Source organism: Phasianus colchicus, chromosome 3 (genome assembly GCF_987193195.1).
Source record: "Phasianus colchicus chromosome 3, bPhaCol1.hap1.1, whole genome shotgun sequence".
NCBI classification, from domain to species: Eukaryota; Metazoa; Chordata; class Aves; order Galliformes; family Phasianidae; genus Phasianus; species Phasianus colchicus.
Window position 1 is genome coordinate 43,292,835 of NC_143438.1, and position 15,170 is coordinate 43,308,004.

Below are 15,170 nucleotides of genomic sequence, written 5' to 3' on the forward strand. Positions count from 1 at the left end.
GGGCGGACCTTGCTTCTTGCTTGTCAGTACTTAGTCCTATTCCTTAATTGGCTGAACCAATCGGCTAAGTGTCTATGTAGATTGCAGTGTGAATTTTATGTGGCTGCTTCAGAAATAAGAAGATCAGGTCTCAGAAATTAGAACATTCTTTAAAAAGTTAAATGATAATTTTGTCCTTAATCCCAGTATTCACTCTTTTTATTTAATGCCCGGTATCTGTCCATAGTGTATGTGTAGCAGTTATGCTTTTGGGAATGTAGACAATTGTTTTTCACCCTTCTGGCACCCTTGCAGGAGCTGTCATTAAAGGCCTCAGATGTGAGCAGAGCCCTACCATACCAGCTATTAAATAAGGAGAATCAGCTCTGTCAGAGAGGTTGCAGTTCAGTGCAAATTCAGTGGGTAGGCTGTTACGTAGGCTTAGGAAATAACACCCAGCAAATGTTTGCAGATAGAGATGAGCAGATACTGCTTAGATGGAGAAGCAGCTTTGAATCCATTCTCTTTCAAATAGAGAATTAATGATTTTTAGAAAGCACTGAAAGGAGAAAGGATTAAAAAATCTCTCTAGTTTAAAAGCTACATTGAGTATAGCCTTTGAAAAGCACCAGTATTACATTGTCAAGAATGCATTTTGTCTTTTGGCCCAGTACTATTACTGAGATCGAACCTTTCTGAAAGTTAAACTGTCAGGAAAGTCAGGGTTTATTTAGAGAGGCTAATTTTAACCAGGGGAAGGCAGTCTTCCCTGACTCTCTTTCTCTGTATGAAATGGGGAGGGTGGGGTTTCCTGACAAGCGCTTACAAAGGTATCTCAGCTGAGAGATAGGAGGCTGGGGAGAAATAAAATTGGAGATAAATGTATCTTTTTGTGTACTTTCCTTATCTCTGTGAAGTTGACCCTCTTTGTGTTGGGGGTTATCCTATGGGTGACTTGTATGTGTGCATAATTTGGTGCATCCATACTGAAAGCAGAAGAAATTAGCATTCTGAAATCTCTCAGCAGTGTTTAAAATTACAATAGAGGCTATGTGAGGTTTTGTTAATATTAACAAAGCTGGGCAGGACACAGGAATATTGAGACTTGTCAATGAAAAAATTGGATTTTGAACTCTAATCTTGTCAGCTTTTAGGTCAGTGCATCCTGAAGCAGGATGATATCTCACACAGAAAAATGAGCAGAAATTAGTGAAAGAAAATTCTGTAAAGGGAAACATTAAGCAATTATTATAGGAAGGAAAAATTCAATGTATGACTATGAGTATTGATTAGGAATACCGTGCAGGCAAGCAAAGTCATATAGAAAAAAGCTTTGGGGCATAGAGCAAAAGATAAAACGAAGAATAAATCAGTCACATCAAATTGTCACAGAGAAGAGGTGCTGTATTGGTTTGAGTCAAAAAAAAGTAGCTGGTGAAGCAATTAAGAATATTAAAATGCTCAAAGGAGTACTGGTAGGGTTTCAGGAACAGTGCTGAAGTGGTGTAAACAAACATAATGGAGGAGTTTGGATGAAATTTAACAGACTGGCAAAGGCATATGGGACATAGAAGATTTGAAGAAAGTGAAGTGTGGTCTGCCAGTATATCTTAATTGCTGAATTTTATTTCTGTGTAACAAGCTGAAATGTATATGTTGTCCTGTTTGTCTATAAGCATCTCAGGCACCTCTTTGCCTTCAGTTTGAATTGAGCTTAACCTACTTAGAGTTACTCACTGGGGGTTAAATTATGATTGTGTTATGTCCTAAATTACAGGCTGCAAATATCTGTACTGCTGAGCTACAGAGCTCCAAATAGGCTGTGATGCAAATGCATTTTTTTCCCCTGAATCCCCTTTGTCCTTTTCTCAGCTGTGTTGTGATGCTGACTACGCCCCAGCACTCAGTATTGCCAGCCAGAGGTGAAAGGTCTGATATAGCCCTGTATCCATTTGCTAGCAAGGATGAATATTGTACAAATCCTACTATCTATCCTTGTTTTTTTCTGTGTTGCTAATAAAATCGTGGATTCAAATGGGGAGCAGGAAGAGCCATTTTGCTTTTGGTTAAGAGAAGTAGAAGTCATTTTTTATACAGATATGAAAATGGTGTCTTCCTAATTTTGTCTGGCAACCTGGACAAAAATCATGTCAGTAGTGTAGTCAGATGTAGTGATACCTTTAAAGCTGCAGCTTTCTCAGGACATTTAATATTATAAACATATAAATTATATATATAATGTTTAAATAATATTATTATATTATAAACTTAATGTTATAGTTATTCAGCTCTTAGTGAAAAAGTACACAATTCCAATTGTTGGCTTTATCCAACTTCAAACATGAAAAGTCATATTGTCAGCCATAATAGTTAATAGTTACTGTACTGATACAAAGAAGTTTGAGTAATCATGGGTCAGTAATAGCATTTTCAGTGCCTGAGTTTGTGAAGAGAAGTAATTTGAAATTATAAACTTGCAATACCTATTGTCTAAGTAGGATAATATGTCAAACAATGTACTCCTGGCTTCCATTCTCCCTGGGTTGATAGTTTATGCTTAGCCATTGGCTCTTGACAGTTCGTTCCCTATCATTCTTTAATATAAGAAGTTTAGCTTCTGGAATCTTTCGTGTAAGTCTTTACCATAGAGAAGCCATTTATTGCCCTGTTTTTGTCTATTTCTTTCACTCTCTTTTTGAGGTTCTTAGGCCACCAAATTAGCCCCAGAAAAACTCAGATGGATACAGTACAAATTAGTGAGTTCAACCATTACTGATGATGTAGCTAGAGTTTTTTCACAGAAATGGGGAAAAGATGGAGACATCCATGTGCTACATAGCTTTGCAACATCTAAGATATCCAGCTTGATTTCAGAAGTGGTGTGAAGAATAGTTGTTTTTTAGCTATTTCTTTCAGTTGAAATATGGCCATTAGCAAGAGGTAAAAATCTACCATAATGACATTTTCAGTTGTTCGCCTTGTTTCTTATCTCCACACCAGTGTTTCAGGCACAGGAGAAATGCAAGAAAAATGAGAATCAGAAAAGCATGTGAATAAGCTCTGTTCACAAACTCTTGTTTGAATCATGATTCGTTCTTCTATAAAACTACCATATAGAACGATAAAAAAATGAAACACTTGAAATTTTTGGTCAGGACCAGGTAGGATCCCACAGAACAAGAAACTTCTGGAGCAATGCGTGCTTGGATTGTGCTCCACAGAGAGCTGCTCCCCACCTGCTCCTCTACAAGCTCCCCATCTACTCCTCATTGAAGTGCTGGCTGCTCTTCATTCACAGAAATGAGCAGCAGAACAGCATGGTTATGTTTTTTAATTGATGGCTTGCTTAGTTCTTCATCTTAGCCTTCTAGCTCCTCTGGCAATGAAAAAGTAATCTTTTAGATGAATCTGACTTTTACAAATTGAATAGTTTAATGGTTCACTTTCTACAGGAGTTTACAGAATCTAAATATTGAACTCCGGACTTTGAGCACTGTTGGACCACTTCTAGAGAGCAGTGCATTCAGTTATCTTGTGAGTTCTGCAGTGGTCTTTTAGGGCAACCATGAGGTGTGAAGCAGTGAACTGCAAAGATACCCAAGTGAGCTCTGTTGCTGAACTATACTGGTTTGTGCATGCAAAACAGCTGCTGCAGTTAAATATGCTGTTTAGACTTCCCTACAATTTTCCCATCTCAAATGTCTGGAAGAGACATATTGGATATGTTAAAGAGAGTACATTGTTTTGGGATCTTACTCAGTTGAAGTTTCTTTGCAGAAGACTGTCTTGAGGCATATACAGTGTTACAGTACACATCACATCACAGTTTCTTTACATACATTGCATACATGTCCTTGGGCTAAGCAGAAAGTACAGATCACCTGATGGCAATTTATTTAAGGCCTCTGTCCTGTGATGCATGGTATTCACTTAGGTGACCCTGCCAGCTTTTCTTTTCTGACTTGCTGTTACCAAAGGCAGCATTCTTTCAGTTAGCAGGGATTTTCCTGCTTGCAATTCAATAATGAGAGAAATCTGCGTGAGAAAGAGAGGCTCAGCCACTTGCTGGATTTTTGAGCAGGCCACCTCTTGTAAATCTTGACAATTTAAGTGATGTGAAACTCCTTGGTTAAAAGAATTCACATTGGAGCTAAACAGCATTCACAATCAGTTCAACTCTGTTCCTTGGGGAGGCTCTTGTGATTCATGTATCTTACTGGTATCTGGTGGCTGAAGACAGGGGTTTGAGATGGAATGATTTGGTGATTTGGGTGGCATAATGCCTTAGATACCTGACAGGTGTTAGTCAAAGCCTGTTTCACCTTGGGCTTGACTTTGGCTTCTGTGATGAAACACAAAATGAAGATTTCTTTTAAATACATAAGAAAGGAGAGAAACACACTGGGATTAGTAATTACAGAACAGTGCCATGAAAGTCAGCTTAATTTTTCTTTTCTTTAGTCACTTGTATGAGTACCTGTTATTCCTTTGGAAACTAGAGGAATCCAAGGACTGATTCCTTGCTAGTGTGAGACATAGAATTGACTTACTGCATTTCCTGTAGTTAAAAATCCTTCGAAGACCTTGAGTAAATTACTGGTGGAAAAGTAAAAGGTCGCAGTGGATTTGTTTTGATCCTATTCTTTAATATGATGGTTAAATGCACTGAATTCCAACCATGTATCATTTATATTCCAGTTTTTGCAAAAGCTGAGCTTAGAAAATCATACAGCGCTGTGTAGGGTCAACATTTTTTCTCAGGACTTCTTCTAGGGCTTTGTGTGACTTAATGTGGTAAAGTGCCTTTGATAGCTTGTGATTTCTATGTGCTAAGAAGCAGTAAGAGAAGACAAAATAATTTCTGATGAATTCTATTTCTTCTCATCTTCCCACACAGGAGGAATCAGTGCACAAATCAACAAGTAGCAGCAGCATTTCCCCCTCACAAGTGGAAGACCCCTCTCAGGAAGGTACCAGCAGAAAGAGTGAGTTTTAGAGTGCCTGCTTTCACCTACTTCTGTTGCCTTCTGTTATGTGAACTTTGACACTCATACAGAAAGCTGAAGCTGAGTGTGAAAGGAATAAGTCTGTAAATCTGAACCCTGGAACACACTGAATAGGTCAAATGCAGTAATTAATGAGGGGAAGGCCTGTACTATATGTGGATATCTTTGTGAAACAGAAAACTCATATTTGAAACTGTCAGGGAATTGTGAAGGAAGTCAGAAGTGCATATTTCAGCTATGTTCATCTCAGAAGGGTTTGTTGCTGCAGAAACATATTCTAAACCAATCTAAAAGCAAATTTAAATGTTTTCAGCACCTCTGACATCGATGAATGTACTTGCTTGAAAGACACCCAGTAATCACCAGTATGTCTCACAAGCGAAGTACTTACTGTCAAGAGGGGAAAATCTGATCTGTTTGTTTCAGACAGTTTATAGTAGGCTTTACTCTACAACAGGATTTCCAGTTTCACTGCAAAGCTTTTGTAATTAAATATGTAATCTATGCACAGTGGTGAAATAATTTGTATAAGTCAATATCTTGGCACTCTGAATTTTTATGTGAATTTAGTGATAAATGGATAGTAGCATGCCTGTATTTGCTGGTCTTACAAGTATTCCTGTTCTTTCAGTCTTGAAAATGTAATCAGTGTGATACTTGTATTGAAGAGTATGGAAGTGTAATTTGAGCCCCCAGTGGTAGGAATTCTAGGAAATCAATGACTGTTTCAAGTACTGAGCAATGTTATCCAACACTCTGTCTTATGAGAACTAATTCTTTTATGCTGGTTGAATCTTTAGCACCTCCAAAGTTCTTGCCCATATCATCTACACCACAGCCAGAGAGACGGCAACCACCTCAGAGACGACACTCCATTGAAAAGGAAACTCCAACTAATGTCAGACAGTTTCTACCACCTTCAAAACAGAGCTCCAGATCACTTGTAAGTGGAGTGGGTGGTAGGAGAGAGAAAAAGAGGCATGCTAAGAGTATAATGAAAATTAAAACTTGGCTTCAGTGTGATTAGAACTTGACTCAAAGAAAACTCCTGAATTCAGAAACAGCCCTGGGCTACTAAAGACATTTTGAAATCAAGATTTAAACTTTCTGATTAATTCAAAATCCCAGGTACAGATGCCTCGGAAAATATTTGCACTTTGATTAGGACTCTGGATAAAGCCATGTGCCTTGCTTTTATTTCAGAATATTACCAAAACAGGCAACCTTTGCCTTACTGATTTTCCATTTGAATAGAGACAATTCTAAAGCTCTGGATTTTTTTAAATGCTTTTTTTAATTATTATTATTTAGTTTTTGGCAGCATTTTAGTTAATGGCTGAATGAATGAAAGGGCTTCTTCTCTTTCTACTGTAAGAATTTGTGTGGTTAATGTTTATACATGCAAAAGCTCTTTCAGTAATCCAAATCAAGGTTTGTTTATGTTGCTTTGTTGAAGTCACTGAGGCAAAAAACTGTATTACTACTTGAAAAGAAAGTACAGTACATTTGATCAATTAGTTTTAATTGAGAGCTGTTTTCCAACAGAGTATAAGCAGTAACAGGTATGAAATCTTGGCTCTTTTATGCTGACCTACTGATTAGTGCTTTGTAATTTCATGCAGGATATGTTCCTCGTCTCTTTTTCCTTCCAGCAGGGTTTTGAAGTACACCTCTTGAGGTGCTGGTGAATAGAGAAATCAATAAACATCTTAGTTCTGAAAGGAGAGGAATATTCACTCGCCCTGTATTTTAGAGCAGTGGTATTAATGGGCTTTGAAGGGTGTTCTTGTTCACCCAGCTAGTGGTGGCCAGGATTTGAACACATTAGTTGATGATAAACTAGCAAGAAAATAATCTCTAGATATTCTCACAACATGCTTCCTCCATTTCAGAGGGTCTGCTGGATTTTGTTTATTATATCTTTCCACAAGAACGTAGTTTCTCATTCATGGTGAAGGTGATGTAGTAGCATGTTGATTAACACAGCACAGGTAGACTTCTACTGAAATGAACCTGGAGCATAACGCATTGCACCAGAATCAGATGGAGGGTTCCTTCGGTACGTGTTTGAAGATGCTCTCATATAAAATGGATCGTTGTGAGTGCCTGCTGCACTCAAGGTATGGGCAAGTACAGGATTTATTTTCTGATAAGTCCACAGTCATTCCCATACACACTGCTGAAAGGGAGGAGGGGAGAAGGCATTGCATGTTATACTGAGGCATTTGCTCCATCGCTTTTTTAATCCGTAGAATTATGGTGCATCATTATAATATTGATCTCATCTCATGTATTTGAGGAGATCATACAACTGAAGAATCTTAATTATGAGGCTTTTATTTTGAAAAGGGAAAACAAGTTCTCAACCTTTTTGGCCACATATGCATTTTCATATGTATGCCTGTTTCTAGGCATATGCTCACTGACATATGCCTAGAAAAATAATGTATAAAATAAAACTGCTGCCGAAAAATTAATTAAATTATTCAATTCCTGCTAAAGTATTAAAGAAAAAGGGAGAAAATACAGTAGGTATGTCAGGGAAGTGCGGGAACACATGAGAAAGATTTTACTAATTTCTTTTCTATTGGACTTTTTGATTTCCAGATAGCTGTCACCTAGTTGGTTTTGGCTATGGAGTGAGAGAGAAGGAAAATCAGCAGTGAAATTATGTTCCTTTAACAAGAACCTGTCTTATTTGATGCCTGGAGAGTAAAGTCTCTGACTTGGCAATAGTGCCCTCTAGGGTGTGACAGACAACACCCATAGTCCTTCTGGTTTTAGTTTTGGTAGGTGATTTGTGGTATGATGGCACTGTCCCAGTTACACTTGCTGGCTTCCTGCAAAGCCCTTCCTTCCCTGAAGGATGCCAGCTTGTGTCGGTGGCCATGCCGGGTGCTGTATGTGTAACCTTGCTGTTCCCTCAGTGAACGCTTCACAATACCTGCAGAATATGATTTATTTTTTATTTGACTTCACGCTTCTTCATCCCTTCCTTCAGGATTGATGGAGTTTCATTTCTTATCACTCGCTCCTGTGACCGCAGTTTTTCTTCAAGGTGGAAGAGGCCTCATCAATAAATAGCTCTCTATGCCAGAGCAAACAGGCAGGAGTTTGCTGCAGTCTCTTAGCAGGATTAGCAAGAAACTGGTCTGTCTTGCATACTAACTATGGTTTTGTGAACTGGCATCTCATCAGACAGAGGGAGTTAGAGCTAAGCAGCTGGGGAAGGGAAACAAACTTGGTAAAAGGCCGAAAGTCCTTTTGATGTGTCGTCTTGCCAGTGCTCCATGGAAGGCAGGTTTCTGTGGGGCCAGCCTGGTGGTGGGCTTACTGCAGCGAGCTGACTTGGTGCCTAATCAGAGATGAAGCTGTGTCCTGATATGTACATATGAATGCCTTTGTAGTTTGTTTGCTTTTTTTTTCTTTTCTTTTTTTTTATCAACATCATCATTATTTTTCATGACCTAGAGGACCAAAGCTAATGATTTCATTTATACACAGCATTCGCTTCTCTGCTTCCTATCTATTGTTCAGGTTCCTAGGATAAGGAGTTTATTTCCAAGGATGACTTTCAGACCACTTTTTTCAACTATGCAAACAGCTTCTCTGCTCAGCTCTCATCCCGTTGAAGCAGCCATGTGTGGGGTGGCAGGGGCTATGTACTATCTCTGTGAGAGAGCTTTTGCCAGCAGGTGGAAACCCGCAAAGGTTTGCCTCTTTTTGCTGGCTTTGGAAATCACCTTCACCGGCATGTTCCCTCTTCGGGGAGCACTTCCTAAGCTGTGGCAAGAATTAAAGCTTAGGCTGGGACACTGCACCTGATTGACGTTGATTTCAGTGTGTGTAGGATATTTGTGTGTCTTCAATCACCTCACGGGGAAAAGAAATCAGTTCTGAAAGGACAGCAAACTAAAAATGCAACATCACGAGATTGTCAGTGGGACAGACTTTAAACTTCACAGTGCATGAAGATCCTGCAGAAAAAAAGTTAAAAAAAAAACAACAGCAAAACTATTGTAATGCTTGGACTATGTTGAAAAGAGTGAGCCTTTGTGTTTCTAATGAGAAACATTCAACACCCTGTAGAATGGAATGACATTTGCAATCTGTTTCACTTGAAAACATGCAAATGGTTTTGGTCCTCAGCACAGTTTTGTATCAGAACTTAGAAAATAATTCCTAACTATTCCTAGGGAGGGCAAGCCCACTAACAAGAAAAAATGATTAATTTCCCCCTATGTAGAATCAAACAAATAATTGATTTTTTCTTTTGATGTCCCAACTAATAAGTGAGAGTGTAGTCTTCTGCAGGAGAGCTGAGACTCCCAGATGAACTTTCAGTCTGCAAAATCAATGAGAGCTTAGAGTGCTTGACTAACCATGAAGTGCAGAATTGAGAGTCCAATCTGGCACATGTTCCTATTGCAATTTACTGGTGTAACTCATTTGACTGCCCAGTGACATCTTTTAATGAGAATTTTTACAAGGAATATTGTAAAAAAAGATAGGACTGATCAGGTGCATTATGCTGAGAATGACCTACAGAGCACTTTATTTCACATTATAATCCTTATATAATACATAATCCTTACTACCTGCTTTTCCTGAGTAGAAGTTACACATATACACCTTTTAGCTATTACAGTATGTAAAATGACTGTAAAGTCAAAGCTTTAAGCCAATTCTCATGAGGATCGTGGAAACTTCAAGTTTAAATTAATATTTTTAAATGAGATTATTTCCTTTCAAAATAAGAATACCGACTCATTTGAATGTTAAAGTGAGTATTGAGTACAATTCCAGAAAATCAAGACCATTCAAATCATATTTTGTCTTTAGTACGTTCTGTCATATGCAGGTTGCGCAGAGAACTGACGTTCTCTCATTTGCAGCTGCCTGACTTGAGCAGATCATTGCTGAAATTTGAGTAATAACCCCAAAGCATCATTGTTTAATGAAGTTTAGTCAATGCTTAGTGTAATTTTAATTAATTTCAGTGCCTTACAGCTAGTGTCGAAACAAAAGATTTTCTTGTGTACTTATTTCTATGCCAAAAAGGGAAAAAAAAATCAAGCAGTTTTCTGAAATCAGCATAATATTTATCTTTCATTTAATGTTGCATTAACATTTTGTTGTCCTTGTGTAACCTCTGGAATTAAAACATTAGCATTTAAACATGTGAACATTTTTTGCTATGTTTCCCCTGTTGCCTGCAACTATTTCTACGTGCTGTAGCAGTAATCATTTTTGATGGTACAGCAGACCCACACTATTCCGCTGGTAGCTGCTCTGCACCTATAGTAGATCTACAGACTGTCTTCAAAGGAGCAATACTCACTGACATCATCGTCCTATAAATTAATGGAGCGGGTGCACATGAGGGGGAAGGAAGTGCCTCCAAGTAAGAACTGTGTTTCTAAAGGACCTAAAGCTCTGATTGATGAAAAGCATTCAGCATCCTCATTCACCCCAGTCAGTTTCTCAGTCTCCCACGATGCAGAACTGAGGTTTTCTGCTGGCAGTGTGTGCATCACGCTTTCCCACCCACTTCCTCTCCCATCTCACCCGGCCCGCCGGCGTGCTTTCCCTGTAGCGAGGCAGTTGCTATGGGAAGGACCAGAATGAAGTGCCAGTTAGCTGTGAACTCTCATAATGAAAAGAAGGCATTTTGTTTGGCTGTGCTGTGTTACACCTCAGAGCAAACTGCAGTTGTTTTTGACATAGTTTGTTCTTTCCAGAAAACTAGCGCCCATACACTCCAGAGCTTTAGCTGGCAAATCTAACAAAGTTAACTCAATTCTAGTCTTTTGTGGGATGCCTTAAACAGAGCGAAGTTTCTTTGTGTTCCCTTTCTAGATAGGTAAGACAACAATTTTTAAAAATGTGGTGGTTCCTAAATGCTAATGTTTGCCAGGTCTGCAACGTAGAAAGATTTTCTTTTTAACATAATGGAAAGACAGAACCGAACTTTGGGTCTATGTAAATTGAATATTTCACAATTAATCTGAACCATCTCTTCAGTGTATAAATTAGACCTCCAAACTGTCGGCCGTGTCTTTGTATTTGCAGGAAAAATTTCCTTCCTTTATTCAAAGAGCATTGGATGTCATTGTCATTACCACACAGCAGCCCCTCTGGGCTCACTGAAAGGGTTCACTAAGCATAAGGCAATGGGAATTCCCACAGAGGTTTCTGTCTTTCTGTTGGAGCTGTATAATCAACTACAGGGCTGGATTACAAATTGGGTTGGTGCTTTTATTCTTTGGTACCAAATTCAGGAGTTCTCTACTCAATATTCTCCATCACGATGTAATACAGAACGTACAGAAATTGTGTCAGTGGGAAGTTGTTGGGTCATTCTCTATTTCATTCTTTGCCGTTCGTAATCCAACACTGGGTAACCAGCTCTCTATTTGAAGGTTACCCTGTGAAGCTTGAATGTAAAGCTTGAATTGTAAAGCTGTTACTTTCTGGTGGCAGAAAAGAGAGCCTGTCTGCCTGGATTGCCGTAACTTTTTGTTGTTCGATCACATGAACACCAAGATGTGGTACCACTGAATAAAAAATTCTGCTAGAATGGGCTACTACTGACTTTCCTCAGCCATTCTGGGCACCACAAAGTCTCAGAGAAATCATGTGCTCTTAAGAATACTTAAAGGTAAAACCATGTCCCAAATTACCTTTCTGCTTTTTAATTATAAACCTAAATGTCAATTAAAATCAATATTTGTAGTGAAAGAAAATGGAGAGAAGATTCAAATTGCTTGAGGAGGGAGGATAAACAAAACTCATTGTGGAGGCTGAACATCGGACCATTGAGTTCACACTTTCATGGTTTCAGATGATTTGAAACTCATGTGATGCCCATGAATGAGCCAATGCTATTGAGGGGAGAAACTCTTTTTCTGGAGTTACTAACCAGGTGGTTGGTTGTCTAGGTTGAAATGAAGAAGCAAATTTGCTTTTGAAGTAACATGGATTTTTGGCTTCCAGGAGGAGTTTTGTTACCCGGTGGAGTGCCTGGCTCTGACGGTGGAGGAAGTCATGCACATCCGTCAGGTGCTCGTGAAGGCAGAGCTGGAAAAGTACCAGCAGTATAAAGATGTCTACACTGCTCTGAAGAAAGGAAAGGTATGGCTGAGCCCAGGAGGCAGCACGCGGGAGGTTGGTTGCACAAACCTCTCATTTACATCTTCAAGCTGGTGGAAAGCTGGGAGCAGGCATCAGAGCTTGCAAGTTAGATTGTAAAATCATAGAATCATAGATTAGCCTGGGTTGAAAAGGACCACAATGATCATCTAGTTTCAACCCTCCCATTTGTTTCTTACCCTGTATTGAAGAAGACAGACCACCAAACTTCCCCTTAAATTTATTACACATGGGTCAGCTTGTGTTGAATTAGATACATAAACATAAAAACTTTACACAGAAATACCTTACTTACGCCTTCTATAGAAATGCAGCAGTGTTTGTGGAAATCAAAACATATCTGTATATTTATGTTTTAAATTTCAATAAGGTCTCTTCTGCCCACATCTTCTGCAGTATTGCTTAGCATTCCTGTTCCAGAAAATAGAATTACAGCTTGCAGTAGGAAATTACAAGAGGTTTTTTATAAGTAGCCTATCTTCCTCTATATCGACAGAATCTTCCCTTCTGCACTTAATTCCCATTTCTAGACTAGGAACATTCATAGTCTTTGTGACCCAGTAGCAAGTTTTCTCACCTTATGAAAGCTCCTGGTGTCTGGTTAAAGTCTGGGCCATACTCTGCTTGGTTAGAGGTTTGCCTGGCCCGTACATGGCTTCTGTCTCCAACTGTTAGGTGGGGCACCTGGTGTGATTTCCCCCATTGCTTTGAGGTATTTCTTCAGGCTCCACCCTTCCTGTGCAGTGCATCTTGTGAGCAGTGTCCTGTGCTAACCAGCAGTTTGAGCTTTGCTGAGGCATTTCTAAGTTAGAAATGAAGCACGCTAGAGAACTGCCAGTACTTGAAAACTAAAACAATTCTAAACATGAAATACTGGAGGACCCATTAACTAACATTTTTTTTCCTGTGAATTGCGGATTGGGGATTGATATTTACCAGTAGAAGCAATGTCTTTTCCCCTTCTTTTGACTTGTGCTTCTCAAACGCCTCCAGTAAGCATATTTTGACTGCATAATGTATTTTAACTACAGGCTGTGATTAGTATGCAGAAGTAAAGGTTTGATTGATTTAAGGCAGCAGAACCAAAATCTGAAGACTTCAATTAGCTGTGGATTCAGTTGTTGCATATTGTCATGTTGCATAAAGCATAGTAATGAGCTTTTATCAGATCTCATAGTGAGTTGGTGCTTTAATTTACCCCACTATTAAAATTGTTCCCTTTTATTTTTAATCAAATTTGTCTAGCCTCACATCCCTGTCTTTGGATCCCAGTGTGTCATCTGTATGACAAAAAAAGCTTTTCCTTGTTCAATGCCTCTTCTTCATGTAAATGTTCATCACCTATAATGCCTACCTCCTTTCAATGAACCAAACAGGTTTTCCTCAAGTAAGATAGCTGTAGTAGCTCATTTCTGAACCTTCTCTAATGTTCAGGAACGTAAGATTGGATCAGAATCATCAAATCACAGGCAACTACTTAGTATTCCAGAATCCGGCACAGACGATTAGGAACAAGAACATTTAAAAGAATATTTCTTAATATATGAAGATACAGTTCTTTTCGATATCCTCTTGGAAGCATGAACCCCAGAACTGCATGTAGCATTGTGACAGTGGTCACACTGATGGCAACTGACAGACAAAGTCATTGTTGTGTGGAACTTGTCTAACATGGGAACTTCTCTGTTCTTCTTTCAGCTCTGCTTTTGCTGTCGGACAAGAAGGTTTTCTTTCTTTACCTGGTCTTACACTTGTCAGTTCTGTAAAAGGTAAATATTTAGTATCTGTTAATAAATAAGTACCATTGCAGAGTGAAAAATGTGGAGTTGTACCCCACATGCTGCGTAATGTTGATTGTTTTCATTTAACAGTCCAGGTTTAAAAACAAATTTTCTAAGTATGCTGAAATGGATCTTTTGTAAGTGATGTGCTTCCTTGGACTGAAACTCAGACTCTTTAGCAGAGTCTGTTGTGATAGGACAGGGGAAATGGTTTCAAACTTAAAGAAGGGAGATTTAGATTGGATATAAGGAAAAAGTTTTACAGTGAAGGTGATCATGAGACCAACATGTAGACACTGAAGGCTGGGCTGAATGGAGCTCTGAGTGACCTGATGTAGCTGCAGGTGTCCCTGTTCATTGCAGGGCAGTTGGACTAGATGGCCTTTCAGGGTCTCTTTCAACTCTGAGGATTCTCTGATGTTTGATCAAAAGTAAAAGAAACATTAATTTCCCCGTTTTTCCCCCTTTTTTCTTTCTGTAGCTGTAGTTCTTGTTTAGTATTCCTCTTCACTTTTGGCTTCATGTTCTGATTAAGTTTTTATATTGATGAAACACTAAAACAAAAGTGTTTGGGTAAGGAATTGGGGCATTTATCCCTTATTCTTGATGTCAGTAAAGCATAGCCCAGTTAAATGACTCAGGCTTTCATTTTCTTACACAGGCCTGTATGCTCACAGTGCTGCAAAAAGGTAAGTAAACACATTTCTGGTTCACTCCTTTCTGAAGAGCTGTCATCTTTGGAAATGATACTGCATGTTTCTTATATTGCATGTTCCTTCTATGCTCAACAGATGCGATTGCCATCAAAGCCATATTCCACTCTCCCCATCTTCTCACTGGGACCTTCCACCTTGCAGCGAGGAGAGAGCTTCATGAGGCCAGAGAAGCCCTCCACCAGCCACCACCGGTCACTGCGGAGCATGCCCAGGTGAGAAGCAACCGTGGTCACCGGTGTGCATTGGAAATGCCTCTTGCAGTTACAAACTCCAGTGCCACAACTAGAGCGAACTGGAACATAGGAGGTTCCCTCTAAACACCAGGAGCACTTCTGTGCTGTGCAGGTAACGGAGCACTGGCACAGGCTGCCCAGAGGCTAAGGGCTCTTCTCCTTGGAGGTCTCCAGAAGCTGCCTGACCATGGGTCTGGGCACACTACCCAACTTTACACAAACTTCCAGCTAGTGACTTCGGCTGTCTTCCTGAGCCAGGGGTCATTTTTGGGATAGGAGGAAACAGAACGGTTTTGAATGCAG

At 39.4% G+C, this 15,170-nt stretch overlaps 1 protein-coding gene across 4 annotated transcripts in view; it reads left to right on the forward strand.

Annotated features, from left to right (window-relative positions):
• The window catches only part of SPIRE1 (spire type actin nucleation factor 1), a 125,120-nt gene that overhangs the window by 106,948 nt on the left and 3,002 nt on the right, over positions 1 to 15,170 (forward strand). For 2 of the 4 annotated variants that reach the window (XM_090137347.1, XM_031588988.2), the window contains 6 exons: positions 4,877 to 4,964; positions 5,786 to 5,928; positions 11,982 to 12,119; positions 13,836 to 13,906; positions 14,580 to 14,607; positions 14,710 to 14,846. In XM_090137347.1, coding sequence (XP_089993473.1) covers positions 4,877 to 4,964; positions 5,786 to 5,928; positions 11,982 to 12,119; positions 13,836 to 13,906; positions 14,580 to 14,607; positions 14,710 to 14,846 — 605 coding nt within the window. Of the gene's footprint in view, positions 1 to 4,876; positions 4,965 to 5,785; positions 5,929 to 8,522; positions 8,697 to 11,981; positions 12,120 to 13,835; positions 13,907 to 14,579; positions 14,608 to 14,709; positions 14,847 to 15,170 lie in introns of all 4 variants that reach the window. The other 2 variants (XM_090137349.1, XM_090137348.1) reach the window with 2 other exon arrangements.